General features: G+C 42.7%; 1 protein-coding gene across 1 annotated transcript in view; it reads left to right on the forward strand.

Moving 5' to 3' along the window:
- LEKR1 (leucine, glutamate and lysine rich 1) overlaps window positions 1–25327 on the forward strand; it is a 159921-nt gene that overhangs the window by 123378 nt on the left and 11216 nt on the right. The window contains exons 6-10 of the mRNA XM_044669532.1: window positions 1909–1986; window positions 2295–2498; window positions 12607–12700; window positions 20749–20913; window positions 23645–23944. Coding sequence (XP_044525467.1) covers window positions 1909–1986; window positions 2295–2498; window positions 12607–12700; window positions 20749–20913; window positions 23645–23944 — 841 coding nt within the window. The remainder of the gene's footprint in view (window positions 1–1908; window positions 1987–2294; window positions 2499–12606; window positions 12701–20748; window positions 20914–23644; window positions 23945–25327) is intronic.

A 25327-nucleotide genomic window follows, 5' to 3' on the forward strand; every position in this document is an offset into this window, starting at 1 on the left:
ACCACTCTTCTGCCTTGGAGCCAATACATAGTATTGATTCCAAGATGGAAGGTGAGGGTTTAAATTAAAAAAAAAAAAAAAGAGAGAGAGCTGTTTGTTCCTTATTATCATTTGTAGTAGGATTCGTTTATCCATATAATCAGTAAAATGCCTGCTTAAAAAGAGGGAAGTTTTGGGGTAAAGATGATACTGCGACCAGCTATGCTGTTGTCACTTTCCCCAGTTATTGAAATGTTTGTCTCTGGCTTCCATTTGCTGAGTAATCCAGCCAATGTCACAAGTCAAAGGAAGCACGAGTAGCTAGTGGTAGTTTCTTTTTTTGGTTGTTGTTATTTCAAACAGAAATTAAGAATCATTTGAAGTTGTAGCTTTGGGGACTAAATCTTTGTTTTCTTGAAGAGATGGTTGAATTGCAAACACGGTAGTGTCAGGCGATCCTCAGCATCCTTGTTGTGGGGCTCCCGTAGGCAGGCAGATCTCCACCCCTCTAAGGCTTGGCAGACAGTCTTCACGAGTCACCAGCGTTAAGAAGAAGAATAATTCCAATCCCCTTCTGGCCAAACTGCCGATGAAAGGCGCTGAGCTAATATTATCCAGGTTCAGCCTCCCAGCTGACAGACTCAGGTTTGCTCCTGCGTCTTTCTAGCTTGGAAAGGCCCCCCCAGAACGTGGACCCTTTGAGGCCACGATGAGATATTGACAGAACTTTTATGGAGGAAGAAGGACATTTTCCTACCACCATGGGATGCTCTGCCCACAGGACTCACCTGAGACGCTGAGTGGATCCCTCAAGAGAGGATCTTTCATCAGCTCTTAGCAATCTCGAGTCCACATCAATGTGCCATGAGGTCGCCATCTGTACGGCCATGAGTTCTTCCTCTTCGTTCCTTCTGGTGATGAGAACAGCCTCAGGTCACAAAGGGTAGACCCTAGAATGCCTGGCCTAACACTAGAGCTCCACCTTGAGCTTACTGCACTGCCTACTCTCTAGAGAGCAGTGAAGTGAGGTAAACCGAGGCATTGATCAGAAAACCTGTTTCTCCCCGCGGAAAGCAGAAATCAGAAACGAGCTTTCCTGTGAAGGAGGGGAGGGGCTGATTAATTGGTTTAATTAATAAACAATCCATTTAAATGGTTTAAACCTGGTACTATTGCTTGTCTGCTTTTTCATATTAATGACACTTATATCATATAACAAACTGAGAAAACCTACAAAAGAGAATTCACCAGAGTCTTTTGTATCCATAATTTGAATGGAAAAACCTCACTAGAGTATCTAGGAGCCAAGTTGTATCAAAGAGCCCACAAAGAAAATTTTTAAGAAAAGAAAAATTGGATAACTCTAGTCCAACTATCAATAATATGGAATTTGGGGTCTTGATCAATGAATCATGTAAAACCCAGTGAAACTGTGCATCAGCTAAAGGGGGTTAGAGGGGTTTGGGGGAGAGGGAAAGAACATGAAATATGTAATTGGGGGGAAATATTCAAAATAAAAATTTTAAAAATAAACAAAAGCATCTTAAAACTAAAAAAAAAGAAAGGAAAAAATGGGAGAGGAGAGAAGAGTTGTGTTTTAGATTCCTTGACATTTTCAATTCTTAGGGGTGATCAGAATGATATAATAATGAAGATGAAGTCTCCGAACTATAATTATTGCCACTGAAATTTAGTGACGGCTATCCCTAACTAAAATATTATAATCTCTTTGGAGGCTCAGTTCTTTGATATTATTATAAAACCTCAACTATCTTTCAAGGTAGTAGAAAATGGGTTTGTAAACCAGCATGTTAAGGAAAAACACCTTATTTTTCATAATTAAATCAAATAGTAAGCTAGGAACAAATTGGAGACTTTTTATTTCTTGGAGAGACCGTATCTTAATGAACTTTGTTTTCTCTTACTTAGGGTTAAATCAGATGAAGCTGAGGAGTACCAGAGAAAATTTCGAAAACTGAAGTTTGAAAGCAACATTTCGGAAACACGGTACACACCCGATACTTCTTGAATTTGCCTTGTTGCAATGAGTGCCTTCAGTGCCAGTGTGCTCTCCTGCGGTTGGCTTCACTGTGGCATTGTGTGTGTGTGTGTGTGTGTGTGTGTGTGTGTGTGTGTTCCATGTGACTGTGGCCCAGAGGCAAAGCACCCCAGCCATGGCTCCCAATGGCTCCCCTGGCATTTGGGCATGACTGTACCCCACTATGGCGGCCGCCTCCTTGTTACCTCAGAGCTTTAGCAGAAATGGAGAACGGCAGGCTGAGCACGTTGGTGGCTTTATTTCTATTCTTTTTTAGACATGCTAGAGAGCTAAAAGAGAAGGAAGACTCTTTGCTGGCTTGTCAACAAATGTGCAAACATTTACAGGAAGAAGTGGCTGCGAAAGAAAGGAAAGAAGAAAACTTGAAGAGAAAAATCAGCCTCTCAGAGAATGAACTGGATATGATAAAAGTTCTTCTGAATCAGGCTCAGGAAGAGATTGTGAACCTGAAAAATGAAAGGTAAAGATAAGCAAAGGGATTTCTCAGAACAAGCTTTTCCTGCATCTGAGGGTGGCACGTCAGAGGATCAGAGCCGAGTCCCTCTGGTGTTATATGCTCATTCTAGGGGTGAGTAATCCTGAGACCCAGAGAGGAGAAATGACTAACGCAGTGATTCCCAAAGTGGGCGCCACCGCCCCCTGGTGGGTGCTGCAGCAGTCCAGGGAGTGGTGATGGCCACAGGGGCATTTATCTTTCCTATTAATTGCTATTAAAATTAAAAAATTAACTTCCAGGGGGCTAAGTCATATTTTTTTCTGGAAAGGGGGCGGCAGGCCAAAAAAGTTTGGGAACCCCTGGGCTAACCCATAGCTGCTTAATTAGTGAGTGGAAGTGCAGGGATTTATTAAGCCCCTACTATGTGCAAAGACGCAAAACATAGTCCCTCCCCTGGAGGAGCTTCCATTCTAACGGGGGGAGGCAACATGCAAACAAATAAATACAAAGCAAGCTAGATACAGGATAAATAGAAAATGATTACGAGACAGAAGACACAGGAAGTAAGAGATATTTCCAAAGTCCAGGGGGAAGGTGAGGAGGCTTCTCCACACCAAGGTGGGGACAGTGTCAGAGGAGAGAAGGGGGCATGTCACAGAGATGTGGCAGAGGTGACATTAGCAAGAGAGTTTGGGGCAGGAGAGGGAGATTTGAGAATCATGAACCCCAAGATGGTCATTCAATTTATGGGAACTGATGAAACCATGAGGCGAAAGAATGGGGGACTCGGGATGTGGCGAGAGGACGTGAAGAAAGCCCTCAAGAGTAGTCCAAGTGGACATGAAACACGCTTGGGTTAAAGCACCCACATTTCTCTCGTTGGAAGGTCTGGCAAGCCCTCATTCAGCCCATTGATTCTGATTTTAGACACAATCCTAATGAGCTTGGCGATGGGGCTCCTTAGTTGACAGGCCGGTAGAAGCTGTAGAGGAGGCTCTATAGATAGACAATTAACAGCAGTGAGATGTCAGGATAACCCTTGAGATCCTCTGAGTCAGTCGTGGCTCTCCTTCTACCTTCTGGGAACAGTTTTTCTCAGGAGTTCCTGAAGTTCTACCCGTCAAAGAAGGGGAAACAATAGGGAAGAGAACGTGGACATTTGTCCCCCTCTAAGTCTGGGAGGGAGGAGAGAAGAGTGTGAGTCAGTCGGAATATAACTAGAGAGAGAATTGTTCCCCAACAATGTAGTAGGAGGGCGTCAGGGTGGGACTCTAATGGAGGTACAGCAGACAGGCTCCCGCCCCAACCCCTTCTCCAAGAGACTTGAGTAATTCCTGCCAGTACAGGAAGCAGGAAGTTGAGCCAAAAGCTCTCTTCAGAGTTAAGAGTATCGGCTTCGAATTCTCTCTATTTTCTCCCTTAAATATTATTAGTCTTCAGGCCCAAGCTAACTTCTGATCACTGTTTCAGTACTGGCGGAATGATGTCCCCAAGTTCTATCCCGCCCATACCAGTTCCACAGTTAGCCTATATGGCAGGGAACCAGGAAACCCATTTTCCAAATCACAGCAAAGAGAAATCAGAGCAGGTACATGTAGGAGATACATACCAGACAACCCAGAGCAAAGGGGCGCTATGATGGGAAATAGCCCGAAAAGTAGGAAAGTCCCCCAGTTTTTACCATAAGAGCGCTCCCATTGGGAGGGAGATAATTCAGCTCAAGCAAGAGAAAGGGTCCTCATTCTCACCTCCAGGGGACATTCCCTGCAGTCTCTGGGTAGAGAGAGATGGCAGAGACTACGAACTCCTCTCATCCTAGTCTTATTCTACATTTTGCTGCCTGAAGTGGGTTTGGCCTCTTCCATCTTCTCTCCTGAAGAGAATCTGAAGCAGAAGAGGGCAGAGCCCCTCCTCTCCTGCTTATGGCAGCTCCCCCCACCATGATGGCCCAGGAGGAGAGAGGCACGTTCCAATGCTCTTTGGGACTTGGGTTACCCAAATATGTGGGAAAGAAGGGGGACGAAGTATCACCAACTGAGCCAAAGTGTGTCTGACATTGCCTAGCAACCTCTCCTGGAGATAGGGCAGATTCGGGCAACAGGAGTTTGGGGGTCTTTAGGTGGCAAGAGAAGCGGGGGAAGGGAGAAAAGGGAGGCAAGAGTCATTGATGGAGCATCTATGATTTGCCTCAGTTTCCTCCTCTGTAAAATGAGGACAACAGAAGCAGCTACCTCACAGGGTTGTTGATGTGAGAATCAAGGGACATGACATCTTCACTCTTATGGGACTATATATAAGTGAGAGCGATTGTTGTTTTTAGTTAACAGGGTTCTAGAAGGGCTTAGAACAGAAGCCCCATTTCTCTTCCCCTTGGGGAGCCTACTGTTCTTTCAGACAGGGCCATTCACAAGCGGAATGCCCCCTCTGAGGTGTCTCCTCAGCTTTGCCCTTGCTTATGCCAAGGAGGGCTGCAGACTCTCCTTTCCCATCTCTCCATTCGCCATTGGACTGCAATCACCTTATTCCACAGCATCACAAGTGAAGCGTTCTCGGGTCTGTGACTCTTTAAAAAGCAGGTTTCAGCCAGTGTTCCCCAAGCCAGGCTCCTTCAACCTGTCTCCTCACCCATTAGTAGCTCTGCCCACAGGAAGAGATCTATTCACTTCCTTCTGTGAGCACCCAGAGGCTCTTTTACCCAACAAAGTCCTCCAGTTCTTTCTACAGTCAAGAGGGAACTTGGGAAACCTTCAGTTTGGCACGTGGAGTTTGAGATTTGCTGGCAGCCAAGGACAGAGCAGCAATGAAGACCTTCCAGTTGAGCAATGTATAGAGAGACACTAGATTATTCTTTTCTTTTTAGGGTAAATATTTTAAAGGAGAAAGATTTCTTTAAATGAATGCTTCTGGAGGAAACCTACGGGGACAGTTAGGGGACTCAGTGGATAGAGAGCCAGGCTTGGAGATGGGAGGTCCTGGATCTGAAGCTGATCTCAGTGGAGAGATTAAAATGAATAGACAAGAACTAAATGTTATATTTTATAAAGTTTTATTAATGATAAACTAACATAAAAAAGCTAGAATGAAAAGGTGCTAAACTAACTTCAGCCACGCTCCTGAAGAAAAGAAAGAGAGGGAGGAGCTACGGAACTTATAAAACAATAACGTGACCACACAAATGTGGTAGCTCAGGAGAGATTAAAGGGAATTTGGGGAACTATTAAGGGACATCTGGGGGATCAAGTCTAAGGTTCAAAATCTCCATTTATACATCAGACACTTTCTAGCTGTGTGACCCTGGGCAAGTCACTCAACCCCAATTGCCTAGCCTTTACTGCCTTGAAACCTATGCTTAGCATTTATTCTAAGACAGAAGAGTTTCCACAAATAAATAAATGAAATGAAACCTTTATAATCTTGTCTGTTGTGCCAGTACTACAAAGCACATATTTTAGTTTTTAAAACTGCAAATGAGTTGCTGAAAAATGGTAATTCTTTGTTTGTAGGGGGAAAGGTGTTTTGAAATACTAGGCTGAAAGGGAATGGTTTGTTTATTAAAGGGATCATTTGAAAGGGCTTAGAAATGGAAAGAGGGTGGGCATGAGTTCATCAAGAATACACGTCTCCAGAGCCACCTCATTTCCTTGTTGGGAAGGGTTGCTGGCCTGGGACACCTGGGTACCCGAGGGCTACAATTCAGAATAGAAGCTAGTGAGAACCCAGGCGGGGGGAGAGCGAACAGAATGCTTGGGAGGTCCAGTGGGAGGGGAGCTCATTACTCCTGGGGTTGGAATAAGGGAAGGCCACCTGGAAAAGAGAGCACTGGAACTGGCCTTTAAGGGAGAGGGGAGATTTCAACAGGAAACACAGAGATGTGTAACAGACTCAGAAAGAGCAAGGAAAGCCAATCCTCTCCCATCCTATTCCTGTTGCATAGTGATACTCCATGTTTGGCATAAGGAAAATGGACTGGCGCTTATAAGCAAAGATGTCAAGTAAAGGATCAGGCACAATGACAAGCTTTAAGGTGTACATTTACAGAACTGACCACGGCTCACTCCAGATACTGAATTCTTGGTAGATATGACATCATCGAACTAAGATTCAGATAGAAATTCCGTTGGAAGAGGCCTTAGAGCTCATCTAGTCTGATCTCCAGAGCCCAAAGCCTACTTACTATATATATATAAAAAGCTTACTATTTGATGCTTTTCATTGCTCAGATATCCCCTCCTGCAGCGTATCTTTCCTAGGAAACAGGAGAAGCCTCCTGGAAAGGACCAGCCAGCCTCCTACCTCTCCCATCATCCTTGTCTCCTTCACTGATTCTTCATTTTCTTCTCGATCCCTCAAAGTGGGCACTTCCCAGGAATTGTTCTGTGTCCCGTTCTCTTCTATTTCCTTTCTTAACAGGCTTGTTCATTCTTAGAGCTTCGGCTCTGCAGGTAATTTATCATAGCACACATTCAAATGACTCCCAAGTCTGTATCTTTATTCCCAACTTCACATCTAGGGTGCAGATCTGCCTAGAGAACCCTTCCAGCATCTCGGAACCAACATGTCCAAATCAGAGTTGTTTTTTTCAGGTGCTCCCCCTCTTTACTCTATTTCTGTGTCCGATATTCAAAGCCTTTGATTCTTCCCTCTCCCTCGCAAGAAAATCAAGATCTAGTCTTTCTCCTGAATCTCTCTTACATCTGTCTCTCCCTCTCTAAGACCACAGCCACTACCTTTGTGTAGGCCATTGAATTGGACTTTTGCAAGAGCTTCCTGCCAACCTCTGCCCCCCTCCTCTCACCTCTCTCCATTCTCTCCTTCATACTTTGGCCAGACTTGTTATCCATATACCTATTGGGTCCAAGTATTACTCTCTCACTCTAACTGCACAAATTTAATCAGTTGCCCAATTTTTACTTTCCTACCTCCACATGCTTCTCATCCTGCTCTTCCTTTACTTCCATGGCCACCCATGGTCCTTCCCTGGATTACTTTAATAGCCTTTTCATTGCTCTGTCTGCCTCAAATCTCTGCCCTTGCCCACTCATCCTTCGCCTAGCAAAGAAAGACTCAACCATGTCATTCCTCCACTCAAGAAATGCCACTGGCCCTTTTATTACCTATGGAGTCCATAAAAAGTTCCCCTGGGGAGGTAGGTGGCTCATTGGATAGAGTCTCAGGCTTAGAAATAGAAGATTTTAGATTTAAATCTGACTTCAAACGCTTCCTAGCTGTGTGACCCTGGGCAAGTCACTTAACCCCTATTGCCTGGCCCTCACCCCTCTTCTGCCTGGGAACCAATACTGAGGCAGATGGTAAGGTTTTTTATTTATTTATTTTTAACAAGGAGCTCCCCTGTTTGCCCGATAAAGCCTTCCCAACTTGGCCCTTTCCTCCCTTTCCAACCTGGTTATACATTAACTCTCCTTCATATACTCCATCATTTGAGCAAACATGCCTTTGGGCCATTTTTCAGATGTGGAACTCCATCTCACTTGGAATGAATGCGCTCCCCCCTCACCTCTGCCTCTAGGAATGGTGGCCTTCCTCCAACACTCAGCTCAGTTATTTGGTATCCCTTCTATGTATGGCTCGGTCGCCTCTTCTCTATATTGTAGTTTCCTTGAGGGTGACGACTGTTTCACTTATGTCCTTCTATCCCAAAGTGCCTAGCACAGTGCCTGACAATTCAGACATGCTCATTGGTTGATGGCTAGATCTGCCTTTCCCTAAGAGCATACCAGCTCATGCCCAGGCTCCATTTTCTCTTTTGGCCACAGTCCCTGTTACGGCATCCAGACCAAGAGGGGAGCCCAGGGAGCCAGCTAGGACTGGCTCAGGAGAGCCCATTGTTAAATTTTCAGCGTGAGAATTTGTACCTCAATGATTGGCCACTGAGCCAGAGCTCGATTTTTTGTCTTGCTGATTCTCTAAGATTTAACAAAGTGTTAATAATGCTGATTAATCTTTAAAGTGTGGGTATCCATTTCTCCCCAAGATCGGCACTGTTAAACATGGACCAGCAGCCCCCTGTGTGGCCCTGTAAACATTACTTCAGCTAGGTGAGAGGACAGTAGAAAGTTCAAGGAATAAAGTTATCTCTAGCCTGGAGGCATGTAGGCTGGTGACTGTAGGCACCCAGCAGTAGCAACGACAATGACCATAAAAACCGGCATTAAGGTTACACTCTACCATTGGCAGAGGGCGTTCCGTGTATTATTTTGTTTGAGCCTCCTATAACCCTTGATCCAAACCAAAGGGAGCAGAGTTTACAGATTTGGAAATCGAGGCACCATCTTTATCATAATGAATAAAGTCCCATGAGGCATTTAGGTTGACAGCTTTGATAACTGCTCAGTCTCTGGAGAAGTGAGAGAATAAAAAGTGGAGAATAAAAATTGAATGGCTGAGGGCTGAGAATGAATCCTAATCCTATTCCTAATTCTGTAATCTTGGAGGAATCCTTCTATCTCTCTGGGCCTCAGTTTCCTTGTCTAGAAAAGGAGGCAGTTGGACTACAGCTTCTCTACCTCCAACCTTCTACAATTCTAAAGTGACTAACCGTACAGGGGTGTGGGTGGTGCAGATGGAGGCACCCTTTCCCCCTGCCCAGCAGAACTCTCCCCATTCACTCAGGAGAGAGAAGGCCAAGGGCTTCCCAGATGTTCTTGGGTAGAATGAATCTTGTTCACTTGAGTTTTCATACAGTTTTCCAGAAAAGAAAATGAATAAGAAATCTCAGGAGTCATTTATGTCATTCTCATTGTTCATTGGAACACATTTTCCTTTATGTAGGAAAATGTAATGCTTTCCGTTAAGATTTAAAACTATTCTTTAAGTCCTTTAGTTTCAAAGAATATAGTTTTTAAGAATATTTCTATCACAATTTAAGACAAAGTATTCTGAATTTAAAACTACAGAATAGTCCATATTATTTATGGCATCTGAGGGCTTTGTGCTTCCCCCACACGTTTCTATTTTGGCGTAGATCCTTCATTTCATTGATGTGGGTTTTCCCTCACTCCACCCCATCTTACCTGGGAAGTCTATAGACACAGTGGAGTGGGGAAAGAATTCCTAACACGGGAGACAGTCAGAGAAAATGCCCGGCAGTGGAGAGATATCGATTGTCTGATCTGTAGAACAGTCTGGAGGTCAGTGTCACTGGATGGAAGAGAATATATTAGGGAGTAAAGTGTGAGAAGACTGGAAAGGTAGGAGAGGTCCAGGGTATGAAGGCTTTGAGTGCCCAAAAGATCTTTTTTTTAAAAAACCTTATGGGCAGCTGGGTAGCTCAGTGGATGGAGAGTCAGACCTAGAGACGGGAGGTCCTGGGTTCAAATCCGGCCTCAGACACTTCCCAGCTGGGTGACCCTGGGCAAGTCACTTGATGCCCATTGCCCACCCTTACCACTCTTCCACCAAGGAGCCAATACACAGAAGTTAAGGGTTAAAAAAAAACCCTTACCTTATTAGAATCGATATTGTGTCGTGGTTCCAAGGCAGAAAAGTAGTAAGGACTAGATATTGGGGGTAAAGTGACTTGCCCAGGGTCATACAGCTAAGGAAGTATCTGAGGCCAGGTTTTGAGCCCAGACTTCCCATCTCTATTCACTGATCCTCCTACGTGCCCATTTCGCATTTCCTCCTGTAGACAATAGGAGACCTCTCTAGTTTGTTGGGTCGAGGTGAGGTTGGGGCTCACGAGATTGGTCTTGAGCTGTAGGAAAATCCCTTTAGTGGTTGAACGGAGGATGGATTGGAATGAGGAGAGAGGCGATAGTCCAGACCAGAAGGGGATGAGGGCCCGCGCAGGGTGAGGGCAGTGTCAGAGGAGGGAAGGGGGAGTGTCAGACAGATGTTGGAGGACTGGACAAGCGATTGTATCTTGGGGAAGGGGGAGAAAGAGGAATCGGGTGACTCGTAGGGGTCAAGTCTGAGGGGCTGGGAGGAGGAGGATGTGGCTCCCTGTGATGAAGGTAAGAGAGGGGAGGATTTAGGGAAGATCTTGGGTTCTGTTTTGGACACAATCAGTTTAAGATGTTTGCTGAACATACAGCTCGAGAGGTCCAATAGGCAGTTGTGGAGAATATCGGGTTGGAGAGGGCTGGAAAGGTCAAGGAGAAAAGCCTTTGGATGTGGCAGCTGAGGGAGGATTGGGGGCTTTGGAGAGAGAAGACCAATGATCAGGTCCAAAGCCAGGCTGTAAGGGGTGAAGAAGAAAGCGACAGCAGGGAAAGCATCGCTTGTACCACAGGCACTGCCTTTGGGGCCATCTTGGATGCCACAGGGACGTTCTTCTAAGAGGGGAAGTCTTACAGGCTCCCCCAGAGAGCAACAGTGCTTAAAAGCCGAGCTTTGGAGGGTGTATCCAAATGTGGCCAACACTAGCGGCAGTGGGAGAAGCAGTGCCTTTGAAGGACTCCTACAAAGATAGGGAGACTTTGAGGAAACAATGCAGAGAGAAGTAAGCCCAATGGGGAGAACAATGGATCCAAGCCGTGAACACGGAAACAGTAACAGGAAAGCAAGAAACAATATGGCGGGCCTGGCGGGCCTCTCTGGCTGTTTACTGGGGAAGGATGAGGCTGGGGAGCTGTTCAGCATCAGGAGTCCTGAGAAGCCATCAGGAAGCTGCCTGGGCGTCTACATCGAGTCTGGTCCCAGTTTGGTGACCCCCATGGGGGGAGGGTGGGGGAGGAGCCCCCAGGAGACCTGAGGAGGGGTCTTCTAGCCCAGATTGAAAATGAAGCAGATCAGGGTTCCCAGCTAGCCTGGGAGCCATAGAAAGACTAACCGTGAACTTGTCTCCCCGTACCCCAAGAGACAGAGATAGATATCCATCTTCTTTTTTTTTTTAAAGAAATCTTATTTTTATTTTTATTTTAACCCTTAACTTTGGTGTATTGTCTCATAGGTGGAAGATTGGTAAGGGTGGGCAATGAGGGTCAAGTGACCTGCCCAGGGTCACACAGCTGGGAAGTGGCTGAGGCCAGGTTTGAACCCAGGACCTCCCGTCCCTAGGCCTGACTCTCACTCCACTGAGCTACCCAGCTGCCCCCTATCCATCTTCTTTTTCATTTCTTTTTAACATCCTTCCTGGCGAATGTATTGGTTAGTTTGCTGAACTGCTTTTCCCCCCTCATTTTTTTTTATTCTTTATTATAAGGGATGGCTTCTTGGAGAGAGGAAACAAAGGGATATATTTGGAAAATAAAGGCCATATAAAAACAAACATTTAAGTGTCTACTTTGTGCTGGGCATTGGGGATAAAAATACAAAAAGAAGCCCTCCAGAAGCTTATAATCTAACGGGGAGACCCACACAAAAAGAATCTAAAGAGGGGAGGCTAGAGAAGGTGGTCCTGATTGGCCCATCTCAAAGGAGATGAGGAGATGGCTGCCCTGGAAGCCCTCTTTCCATGGAGGCTTTAGGGGATCCTTTGCTCACTCCTCCAATCACCGTCTGAGTTCCCAACCTTGCATCGGCCTTTCGGTGGGATGAGTTTCCTGATGATGAGGTTCATCCTGGCTCTGATCCTGCTAGGTCCATGCTTTCAGGACGGGGCTGCCTTTAGCACCACGTGCCCTTGGGTTAGCTTTGGTTCAGCGGCTTTCCCCGATGCCATCTTTTCAAGTTTCATTCTGTTTCTTGGTACAGCAAGACTGTATTTGGGCCTGAGATGTGGGATTGCAAATGTGGGCTGATCCTGCTGCTGATTATGAGCCACAACATCATAGAAACCCCGTCAAATCTGGTCCACTTTCCATCCACTTGTGGCCTTCCTTCCAGGTTCATCCATGAATGCTTTGGACAATAGATGACTTCATTGGGTTTCCTGCCAAACTTTTTCACACTTGCTTTCCCCTCTATTATTTTTGTTGTCCAATGAGATAATACTTATAGATGGTGTAAGCCGAAAGCAAAAATAGGCTTGAGAAAAAGTCATTTGTTTGGAGGGAGCAGTATTGGTGAATTTCTGTTAACACCGGCTAAAATGGCACCTGGTAGCATTATAGCAGCATTGTCAGAGTGAAGAGCCTGCAGATTTCAAAATAATGCCATTATATAAGCTTGAAGCTGCTGTTTGGGATTGTTTCATGTTAAATTTGTACTTTGTTGGGTTTGTGGTTTTCAGGGAGTTAATGGTGATTTCACATAAGAATAGAATTGAGCAGCTGCAGGAAAACTTCAGACAGAAGATGCTGAGTGAGGAGAACTGGAGGGAGAAGGTAACAACAACAATAATACCACTAACAATAATAATAACACACTTCTCAGTGGCCCATGATTTGTCTATTTCCCTGACTTCCTTTCATCTGTCAGGAAGTTGGACCCATTGCCAAATTGCACTGAGCCTACTGACTCTTTGGATCCCTTCCCAAGATTCCCTACTCCAAGCATACTTACAATATCTTCCCCAAAATATGAGGAAACACAATGGGAAAACATTATGATCAGAAAAACCTCTTGAATCTTTATAAAGTGAATCTTTTATAGGATTCTATGGGGGAAAAAAACATTGTTTTGTTTACTATTATATAAGCACTTTATTTGGATCCCATAAAAAGGAAATTAGAACTCAGTCATGGACCATATCCTTTAACAGAAAGAAATTTATGTTCAAGTTGGAAAAAAGATCCACCTCCAGAAAAAGAACTATTGGAGTCAAAATGCAGATGAAAACATAAGCTTTTTCTATTGTTTATTTGGGTTTATATTTGGGGGTTTGGGTTTTGTAAGATTACACACTTAACAAAAACGAACAATATAGAAAAATAAAATAAAAGTAAATTTGGAAAAAAAGCATTTAAGTATTTTTGATCTGAAAATATCTTAACATCTGAAAAGAGGAAATGATTTTACAAATGGTACCTTTGAGAGAAAAGCCTAGATAAATTGAAAAATAAATTGTATTTTTCAGAAATCTTACTGGTTTAGGTCAAGCACTTTTCCTAGTGGATAATGGATAGTGGATAAAAATGGATAACGATTAACTTTCAGATTCTTATATAGAAAATGTTTCTTATAGAAATCATATTTATAAAATACTTCTTCAACTCTTTTCCATCTAATAACTTATATACACTTCATTGTTATAAATTTTACTTTATCCTATTCAATTTTCCATGTTGACTGACCACCTCATTGTCTTCCCATTCCCACAATATTGCTGGCATCTTTTTGGTACCAACCATATGTAAATGTCATTATTGTTGAACTTAGACTTTACGTATTGAAATGAGATCACTGATACACTCGTATTCTGTAAAACTATATACACATATACACATATCATACACACACACACATATATGTAAACATGGCCTCAGACACATAATAGCTGTGTGACCCAAGGAAAGTCAGTTAACCTCTTTTGTCTTCAGTTCGCCCATCTGTAAAATGAGGATCCCTATTTCCCAAGATTGTTGTGAGGAGAAAATGAGATAGTTCTAAAAAGCTTTGTGAACCTTAAAGTGCTTTATAAATGCTAGCTGTCACCATCATTGCTGTTGTTGTGATTGTTATTTGCCTGGTAAATGCATCTCCCCCTCTCCAGGTCTGAAAATGTAGATCCCTTTTGGCATTTGAAGCTCTTAATCACCCTGCTCTCTGTCAGGAGGGGAGCAGGCATTTCAGCTTCGTTCTTTGGCATTTGGAAATGTTTCCAAGCTGCTTTTCTCTTCTTCGGAGATCTTGACATTGCTCATTCCTGCTTGCCTTGATCTGTAGCAGTTCCTAAAGATTTTCCAAGTTTCCTTCACCTTTCTCTTGACCCAAGAATATTCCATGACATCCATCCATGGGCTACAATTGCTTGATCAAGATATTCTCCACTAGGTCATCCCCTCAATTTTCAAAATGTGACTACCCCAAAATGGCTGCAATTAATGTTTGTTTGTTTATTACCCATAGATCCTTTCTGTCTTTCTTTTATTTGGTGTAGTAAAGCTGGGTCAAAGGTAATGCAGGGCATAGCTCCAAATCACTTTCCAGAATAACCGGACCAAATCAGCACTGCCAGCAGGGCACCTCTTTTCTCACAGCTCCTCTAACTTTATCACTTTTCTCCTTCGTCATCTTCACCAGTCTGAGAGATCTGAGGGGAAACCTCAAGATTGCTTTAATTTTCATTTCTCTCCTAATTAGGGATTTAGAGCATTTTCTCCTATTATTGTTGCTAGCTTTCCTTTAAAAGTCTCCTGTTATCCTTTGTACCTTACTCAGAGTCACACAGCCATCCCATGGCCGTGGTGGAACCCAGATCAGGAAGGTCTACCTCTGTGTTAAGATGCCCTCTCACCTATTGGAGAACCTGGCTCTTAGAGTTAAAGATCTAAATATGCCCATTATATATCTAAGATATAAGACCTTTATCAGAGAAACTTGTTACAAAGATTTCTTTTTCCCAGTTATTGGTTTCCCTTTTCATTTCTACTCCATTAGATTGGATTGTGTAACCCCTTTTTAATTTTATAGAATCAATTAACTTGTGTTGTCACCCCTAACACTTGTTTCATTGTGAGCCTCTTCCCCAACCCATAGACTGAAAGGGAGCACCTTCCTTTTTTCTCTCATGTGCTTATGACTTGACTTTTTCTGTCTAGATGATGGTTCTATTCAGAACTAGCTCATCTTTCCAGATAGTCTGAAGAGTTGGGTCAACTCTAGTTTCTGCCAGAATACCACTGGCAAATTTTCCAAGCAATTTTTATTCATTCAAAAGTTCTTCACTCAATCACTGGGGTTTGGGAGGGATGCTACTATGTTTGTGGCATCTGGATATTGTTTAACTAATCTGTTCCTGATCAGCTTGTCTTTTATTTTATTTTTTTATTATTATTTTTTAGTGAGTACCAAATAGTTTTCATTACTGCTTTATAGTATTTAAGTTCTGGTTCTACTGACCTCTCTTTCATCCCACTTCTTTCTATGATTATCCTTGAGATTCTTGACTTTTTGTCCTGCCATATGAATTTCATTATTTTTTCCTACCACTGTAAAATGTTCTTTGGGGAATTTGTTTGGGACAACACTGAATAAGTCAATTAACTTGGGAAGTATTGTAATTTGTATTATATTAGCTCAACCCATCCATGAGCAGTTAGTGTTCTTCTAGTTATTTCCTTATTTAACTTAAAAAACCTTTAATATGCAATCTAAACACTAGTGTGCTGACCCATGTTTAACATCCAGTTCCCTAAAAAGAATGTAAAGGGGGCAACTGGGTAACTCAGCGGATTGAGAGAGCCAGGCCTAGAGACAGGAGGTCCTAGGTTCAAATCCGGCCTCAGACACTTCCCAACTGTGAGACCCTGGGCAAGTCACTTGACCCCCATTGCCTACCCTTACCACTCTTCTGCCCTGTAGCCGATACATAGTCTTGACTCCAAGATACAAGGTAAAGGTTTAAAAAAAAAAGAATGTAAGAAAGACATATTTGAAGTTTAATTTTCATTATTAACATCTTCCCCATCCCTTCATTAAGTCTAGACAATCAATAAAAATCATGTCCTGATTTATAGCATTTGCTCATTTCCATGCTATAAACGTTCGCCTCGAAAATTTAACAATTGGTTTTTGTGAGCTGGCCTGAGCAGCCTCTAGTACACCACGAAGTCTAGAAGTATTTTATAGATTCAGAACATCTCAGAGTTTGACGAAAGCTGAGAGGCCACCTGGCTCAATACGGTTCTGAACAGGAGTCTCCTTGGTTAGGTCTCTGACGAGGAATCATCTGGGCTCTGTTTGTAGAACCACCAAACAGGAATCTCTGTAATCCCAGAGGAGGGACACGTCGCATCGGCATGATGCTAGAAACTATGGGATACAGAAGTACAAAATTCAGAACTTGTCCACACACAGGGCTCTTCTCTTTGGAGAGACAATGAATGAGCAGCACGTCAAGAAACAGGCAGGATTTTGATGTGTCTGCAGGAGATGCGACTGTAATAAAGTGCTGCTACCTTGGATGGTGCCCACCAAGACTAGGAAATTGTTCTCTGGGTGGTACAAAGAAAGGAGATCTCCAGGAATGAGTGAGTGAAGGTGTGAAGGGGTTAAGAGAGCCTTCTTGGAGTAGCCATGATTAGAATTTAGACACTGAAGCTTAGGAAAGATTTGTAGCAACCAAGAATAAAATCTGGAATATAGAAATAGAGGACAATTAGGACAATTGATCCTACTAATCTGTCAAAAACTAGATTCTCTCAGGGCAGCTGGGTAGCTCAGTGGATGGAGAGTCAGGCCTAGAGACGGGAGGTCCTGGGTTCAAATCTGGCCTCAGACACTTCCCAGCTGTGTGAACCTGGGCAAGTCACTCCACCCCCATTGCCCACCCTTACCACTCTTCCACCAAGGAGCCAATACACAGAAGTTAAGGGTTTTAAAAAAACAACAACTAGATTCTCATACATCAGTCACTGAACCTGTGACTTTATGGGTACAGGGAACTCCCAAGAGAGGAAACACCCTCTACCAGTACAGGTCTGTACCTTCCCCACAATTTACATAGTCTTAGATGCCTAAGAACCGAGAGGCTCACTACCTTGCTCAGAGTCACACTGGCTGTGGTGGAACCTAGATCAGGAAGGTCTTCCTCTGTATTAAGATGCCCTCTCATACCGAGGAATGTTCAAAATATGCCCTAGATCAGGTTTCCTATGAATACAATTCTTCATCTTTATATGAATTTATAAAGTTTTAATGCTCCAAGTAAGAAATGATGACTTATTCATAGGTATCCAGGCCACTTTTAGCTGGAATTATAGCAAAGGAGGTAATTTAGTTCAGTTGGACAAATTCATGTTAGTCACTGTTCCAGGCAGCATGGGATAAATTACATGATTAGTAGAGTCATAATTATGTAACTTGCCCTAAATCAGAGCTTTATAGTTTGCCGAGCTCTTTCCAGAAGTTATTTATGCCTTTAGATCCTTACAAAACAGTCCATACTTCAAGAAAATTGTGGGTTGTGTGAGGGATTTAACCAGGGGGAGATGATTTAGCGGCATTTCAAGAGGTGGCCACAATGTGAGCAGAGACCTGAGCCTATATCGTATGCATCAATATAGAATCGACAGTGTTGGCTGGAGCAAAGGGGGCATTTAGCAGGGTCCTGGGAAGTAAGGCTGGAAATATACAGGTGGAGTCTTGAAGGGGGAGTCTGTGATGCAGAGCTGAGGTGATGATGGAACAGAGTTGGGGAAACCATAGAAGTTTTGGATTAGGATCAGTGATGCCTCAGGAAGAGTAATCTAATAGCTGCGGAGAGGATGACTAAGGAGTCAGCAGGGGAATGAAAGAGCAGGATGGATGTTAGAGGCATTTCCGAAGGGGTCCAGTCCTCTATGCTCCAAGCAAGCCATTCACTGGCCCTTTCATACTTAACAGTGTAAGACAAAAAGACAAGGGCAATATGGATGTGGATACAATTTAATTTCTAGATTCTCCTCATCCAAATGATGCCACTATCTCTCTAGCCAAGATATTGGCAGATCTTGAATCTACATCCAAATAAATTAACAAATGAATTATATACATAAACCAGTCACTACATATTCTGGAGTGATGGAAAACTCATAGCTGTAGAGATAAAAGAAGGTTCAGGAGTCATTTTGGCCAACCCCTTGATTTTATTTGCTTGTTTTCAGCAGCTGACATCTGCCTTCTCACCCTCCTCGCCCATTAGAATACAAGAAAACAAAGAATCATCACACATAGATGGAGGCAGATCAAAACAAATTTCTAGGTTGATTATGTTTAAAAAAATGGTTGTCTCGGTCTGCCTTCTGCATCCTTCACCTCTCAGGAAGTGGATAACATATTTCCTCATTAGTCCTCTGGGATAATGGTTGGTCATCATGTTTATAAGAGTTCTGCACAATAGTATCCCATCACATTCTTTTACCATAACTTGTCCAGCTGTTCCCCAGTATAGGACCACCTCCTCAGATTCACATTCTTTGCTGCCTCAGAAAGAGTTTTAGGTATTTTTGGACATCCTTAGACTTTGTTTTGTTCAGCACTAATCCCTCCCTTATCTACCCGCCCCACCCCACCCCCATTCCTAATCCTCTTCCTTCTCTATTTACCTCCCATTTCACTGCTGAGTAAAATTTCTTTCTGTATCAAACTCTATGTGTATTCTTCCTTTTTTTTTTTGATCAGTTCAAATGAGAGTGAGATTCAAGTCACTCTTCTCTTCCTCCTTGTTTGTATAGATGTCTACTTGTGTACTTAATCATTTGAAGTAATTTCCCCTAAACTTCTTCACCTCCCTCCAATGTATTCCTCTTTGCCTCTCCTTAAGATCATTGAGACATAAAAGAATCACTTCATACTTTTCTAATTGGGTTCCCTCAATGGAGCCTGATGATGGTAGGGTCCAGAGGTGGATCAAATATGTCATCTCTCCATATCTGAATGTAAATAATTCTTATTTAGTCCTTTATCATTGCTCATTCATGTAATCCTAGCCCTAACCCTCTGTATGTTTCTCTTCACATCTGTGTTTGTACTTCAGAGTTTCTCTGCAATTCTGGTCTTTTCATCAAAAACACTTGGAATTCCTCTCTTTCATTAAAAATACATCATTTTTCCTGTATTATTACATTCAGCTTCATGAGTCCAAACCTTTAGCCTTCATATATATATAATATAATATATCATATTCCAAATTCTCTGCTCCTTTATAGGAGTGATCCTAGCTTTCACTCCTCTGAACCTGAATTCTTTCTTTCTGGATGGATGTTTGCAGTATTTTTTGCTTTGACCTGGAAGCTATGGATTTTGACTACCATATTCTTGGGAATTTTCATTTAGTTCCCCCCCCCCCAGGAGATGACTGGTGGATTTCTTCTATTTCTTTGTGACCTCTAGTTCTAAGAGACTGGGGGAGTTTTCTTCTTTTATATTTCTTGAAATAGGATGTCTAGGCTTTTGTTTTGGTCATGGCACTAGCTACTCTAATGATAATTAAAATTTTTTTCACATCTATTAATTTTTCAGATGTTTCTACTCTGAGATAACATTATATTTTCTTCTGTTTTTCAGCCTTTTGACTTTGCTTTAATATTTCTTGTTGTCTTCTGAAGTCATTGGCTTCTATTTGGTCCATTCAAATTTTCAGAACTTGTTACTCGAATGGGTTTCATGCTTTTTATACCAAGCTATTAATTCCTTTTCCAGTTTTTATTCCCACAGCTCTTATTTCTTTTCTAATTTTTCCTCACAGGTTCTTCTCATCCACTTATAAAAACATTTTTTTAACTCTTGCTTCATCTCTTCCAGGAATGCTAATTTAGAATTTGTCTCCAAGTTCTGTTTTCTCGAGCGCCATTCGTAAATATTTTGGAGTTGTTCCCTTTTGTAATTTTATCTTGAATATCCCTGTCATCCCAAAAGCTCATTATGGTGAGGTTCTTTTTTTCTTTGCACATTCTTCCAGCCTCTGACTTTGGATTTTATGTGAGGGCGTGGCTCAACAAGGCAGACTACCTATTATTTGATAACTCAATTTTTAAAAAAGTTCTTTTTAATGACTTTTTATTAACATCACTATAATATCTCCTCATTGATCTTAGTTCTACCTGCTGGCATAGTCTAATGCAAAATAAGATTAATCCTACTTCTACATCTTCAAATATTTGAAGATAGTTCTGAAGGAAAAGAGTATGGTAACATAGAAAGAAATATACAGACTATGAAAAAGAGATCCTGGGTTCATATCTTGCCTCTGACATGGGCAGGTCATTTGTCTTCAGTGGTCCTCAGTTTCCTCATTTCTAAAATGAGGGAGTTGGACTCACTGGTTTCTCAGGTTCTCCCCACCTCTAGATCTATGGTCTCTGTCCACATTAGCTCTTGTCTTCAGATTAAAAACACTCTCCACTCTTTTAACCATTTTTTTTTTTTGCAATGTCAAGATCCTTTCTTGTCTCCATTGTTCTTCTCATGGGATGCCCACTCTAATTTATTGATGCTCCTCTTAAAATGTGGTGCTCCAAAACTGGATGCAGTCCTCTAGGCACAGTCTGACTAATATCTGGAATCACAGGACCTGAGTTCAACTCCTGCCGCTGCCTAGCTCTATGGCCCTGACAAACGAGATGCTTGGACTAGATGGCCTCACAGGCACCAGCTCTAACAATCCAGTACATAGTTTTTCTTCTCCCTGTTCACTAGACCATGAAATAGGTCTCAGTAATTTCCATGTCCTTGTTCTGCTATGAAAATGAGTATCTCTCTGTGTGTATGTGTGTGAAACTCTACTTTCCAGCTTGAATCTGAACTTAATAAAGAGCGACTCCAACACGCGGCAAAGTGCCAGGAGCTAGCTCTTCGGATAAAGGAAGAAGCCAAACTGGAACTTGCCATTGAAAAGGAAAAACACCAAGAAATAATAAAACAGTATCAGAGAGAACAAGAGAAGCTTCAGAAGAAGGTTTGTGGCGCCGAGGGTGGACACTGGCTGGGGAGATGGGAACAGGCACCCCTCACCTGCCAGCTGGGCTCTGGACCGCTTGGGCTGCATGCCCAAGTGACAGAGCCAAGCTCGGCTCAGAGGTAGATGCTGGAGAGAAATAAGAGGGGGCCAGAGTGAGGAACCCCCCAGCCTGGCCTTCGGGACCCGATTTTCACTGAATATGGGCATTCCCAAAGCTCGAGACCAGGATAGGAGCAAGACCTTGAATAGCCAGGGAGGAAGGGTTCTTGTAGGAGCATCAATTTGACCTGCAACCTTAAGCAGATTGGGATTACCATTCCTAAATTACATTTAATCCAATTAACCGGACCAAGGAAGAACACAAATGGAGGACAGGCACAGACTGATTAGGGCCATAACCATATTCTTCTGATCAAACTTTGGCCAGATGCTTTGTGGTACCAATTGTGATCCACAGATGGTGTGGGCATAATTAGGAATTGCCTAATTTACTTATAACTTATTAATCATCTAACATTAAAAAATACTAGCCATGGTGAATAGGTTTTCTAATGTGAACTTCACATTAGAAACAAATCTTGCCTGAACAGTTAATCCACAGCAATGTTTCTTAAAATGTTATTTGAGGACCACTAATTATCCACAGGGAAGCTGGGTGGCACAGTGGATTGAGTTTGGGTCCGGAGTCAAGAAGAACTGAGTTCAAATCTAGCCTCAGGCATTTACTAACTGTATGACCCTGGGCAAGTACCTTAACTCAGTTTCCCTTTGTTTCCTCATCTGTCAGATGAGATGGAGATAGAAACAGCAAACCACTCTGCCAAAAAAATCCCAAATGGGGTCACATAGAGTGAGACACAACTGAAAAAACAACAGTTATCCACAGGTATCTTCCAGGCGATTTGTAGATTCATGTTAGTTAAGCTACCATTTGTAATTCGACAATATCTATGCCTTTCATGGGATTCATTTATAATAATTATGATTTCTTTACTGGTATGTCATCAGAAGTATAATTCCTCATGATTTTCCCCATTGTTTAGCAGAAGATACAGGGGTTCGATTCTTTTTTTTTCCCTCTATGAAAGTGGGCTTTGGACCTTAAACTCTACAGACCATTGCTTTACAATAGTGTAGATCAGTGGTGGGCAAACTACAGCCAGTAGGCCAGATACGACCCCCTGAAATGTTCTATCTGGCCTCGTGATATTATTCCTAATCTGACAAATACAATGAGTAGGATAAAATACAATGAAACTTCCAAAGAATTGCCTTAGAAACAGACTGACAGGAGCATTTCCTTTCCTTTGGCCCCTCTTTAAAAAGTTTGCCCATCACTGATGTAGATAATTTCAAACTCAAATAATACTAGTACAAGTTTCTCCAAATTTTTCCCTCAAACTTCCATCTTTCAGAAGGCATTGTGATAAAATACTAAGAATACCCATGGTTCCAAGATGGCTCATAACCCTGTGGATCCCTCTTCAAGATGAATAATTTGGATGTCACTTGGATCAATATCTCTCATAGAAGGAGACCAGAGTGTTGAGATAAGCCATGACATTGAACTCCCCAGTTAGGATGACCACATTCAGACAGGAACTTGACTCCAGGGATGCAGATTCAAATCTATTTGTTCAGCATTCATTCAAAGGCCATTTATTAAGTGTGCAAAGCATCCTCCTAGCTGCTGAAAATCAAAATAGACCCAAGAAACCTACTTTTGTGGTCCACCAGTTCAATCTTGAACTGCAGTTCAAAGTATGCACAAAATCAGCCACAATGATTTTGAGAATTTCCTTATAAATTAAATTAGTTTTTGCATGACAGCATTTAAAGGGGCAAAATTAAAACCTATAGTTTTAATTTTTAAGAAATAAATTATAGGGGGCAACTGGGTGGCTCAGTGGATTGCGAGCCAGGCCTAGAGATGGGAGGTCACAGGTTCAAATCTGGCCTCAGATATTTCTTTGCTATATGTCTCTGGGCAAATAATTTAATTCCCATTGCCTAGCCCTTACCACTCTTCTGTCTTGGAACCAATACACCATATTGATTCTAACACAGAAGGTAAGGGCAGAAAAAAAAGAAAGGTAAAGAGAAGAGAAGAGAAGAGAAGAGAAAAGAGAAGGGAAGAGAAGAGAAGAGAAGAGAAGAGAAGAGAAGAGAAGAGAAGAGAAGAGAGAGAAAGAAAGAGAGGAAGATAGAAAGAAGCTGGTCTAGCTCCACACCTTCAGATATATAAGTAACTAAACTACTTAGCTTCCTTCAAGACCTGGCTCACACCCAGTCTTATTTTCTATCTGAAGCTCTTCCTGATTCCCACCCTGACCCCCAACTACTAGTGCCCCCCCCCAATTATTTAATGTCTCTTTTCTCTCTGTTACTCCTGAAGGGCACAGACTTTTACTTTGTCTTTGTACTCTCAATTCAAGTACTGTGCTTGGCATATAGCAGGTGCTTAATAAATGCTTTATTGATANGGAAGGAGGGAGGGAGGAAGGAAGGAAGGAAGGAAGGAAGGAAGGAAGGAAGGAAGGAAGGAAGGAAGAAAAGAGAGGGAGGAGAAGAGGGGAAGAGGGGGAAGGAGGGGGAGGGAGAGAGGAAGAAACTATAATTTTCTTTTTTAACCATCAAAATAATATAGTGAATTAGTCTGTCTGTTATAAGCAATTGATTGCCATCCAGATTTGGGGGACTTTGTCCTAACATGTGCTTTCCCTTCTAGATAAACGACTTAATAGACGATGCTACCCATGATCTGAGGAGGGAAGTGGCCCTTCTAGAGAAGAAGCTCCAGGAGACCCAGATGCAGTTTTCTGAAAAAATGACAGTGAAAGAAGCAGAAATCCAAGGCCTTAAAGCTTTGGTGATGGATTTTGAATCCCGCCTGAGGAAGGAGATGAACAATAATGACTCCATTTCAGAGGATTTGAGGAAGGAGATAAAACAGAAATCAGATGAATTAGACAAAATCACCCAGGAGCATACCCAGCTCGTGCAGCAGTTTAATCAGGCCCAGGAAGAGGTAGGAACGAGTTGGATGGATAGTGTGATTAGAATAATGGATGTAAGATGTTCAGGGAAGGGAGGTCTGGGCCAGAGAGTCCCAGCTCTGCCTCCAACTCCAGCTACGGCACCTTGAATGCGTCATTGCCCTTCTCTGCCCCTCACTCTCCCCTCTTCTGGGAGAGGGAGGTTATAGCTAGAGAATATCCGAACTACCTTCCATTTCTATGGTGTTCCGACTCTAGATTGTTACTGAATCGCGTCTTATCAGCTAAAACTCTGAGTCGAAGCATCTTTGAATTTTTTAACCCAGTGACATATTGGCGACCAAATTTCTGCTGGAGGATCATTTGGGATGATTACCTTTTATTTTCATTTCAAAAACGCTTTGCCATTTGTACTTTCTTTCATTTTCCGTTAGTAGCAAATCGTCCTACAGCCTGAATTGTTAAAGAATTCCCTTTTTGTTTGAGTTTCTTGCCTTATATGTTTTTCATTATTTTGGCCACATTTACATTCTGGTTTGGCCAACTGAATATCTAAATATGAAAAGGTGTCGTTTTTTCCATAATATAAAGTTCTCATAATGTTGGCTTTCTTCGGTTGTTCAAAATATTGGCTAGTTCCTAAATACTTTAATCATGAAGACATTTGGAAAACTGGATCATATTGAACAAAGACAAGGACAGGACAACTGAGAAAAGATGGAAGCAGAGGATGAACGGCAATTGGATGGAAGTTGTATGTTTTTTCCCAAGTACACCGGACAGTAACGGTCAGGAATGCAGTTGCAGGACATTAAGAAAAGAGATTTTCAGTCAAATAAATAAAAAGATGGCCACAGACATGATAGGACACCTGAACATGTTCTAGAGTGAGGAAAGGAAGACGAGGAAACCAGGGTGGTGAGAAGAATGCTGGGCTAAGAATCAGAAGGCCTGGTTCCTAGTTCAGATCCTACTTCTGATAAATCACTTCCGCTCGGAGGGCCTCATTTTCCTCATCTGTAAAATGGGGTAACAACCCCTGTCTTATTTGCCTTCCCACGACATTAGGATCCTCAGGTGAGTTTCACCTACATGAGGAGGAGGGAGAGGAGTAATCAGTGGAGCCCAGGAGATGAAGGCCCATAAAGTGTGCCAAAAGCATCAGCTCTGAGAGCAGGAGTACCAGGGGACCTCTGGGAATCTGGATGAGCCCAGCTCTGGACTTATCAGTCAGAGACGGGGGTGCAGAGGGAGGCGGGGAGAAGGGGCAGGCCGGGTACCAGCAAGATATTGATGCTTTCTCTGTTTTTGCCTTTGGTAAGGGCTACAAGGGAAGATGGAAGAAGAGAAGTCTGAGGTGGACTCTGGGGAGAGAGTCAGGAGCACAGCTGAGGACCCCTGCCAGGGAGGATTCT

This window comes from Gracilinanus agilis, chromosome 3 (genome assembly GCF_016433145.1).
Source record: "Gracilinanus agilis isolate LMUSP501 chromosome 3, AgileGrace, whole genome shotgun sequence".
In the NCBI taxonomy this organism is placed as follows: Eukaryota; Metazoa; Chordata; class Mammalia; order Didelphimorphia; family Didelphidae; genus Gracilinanus; species Gracilinanus agilis.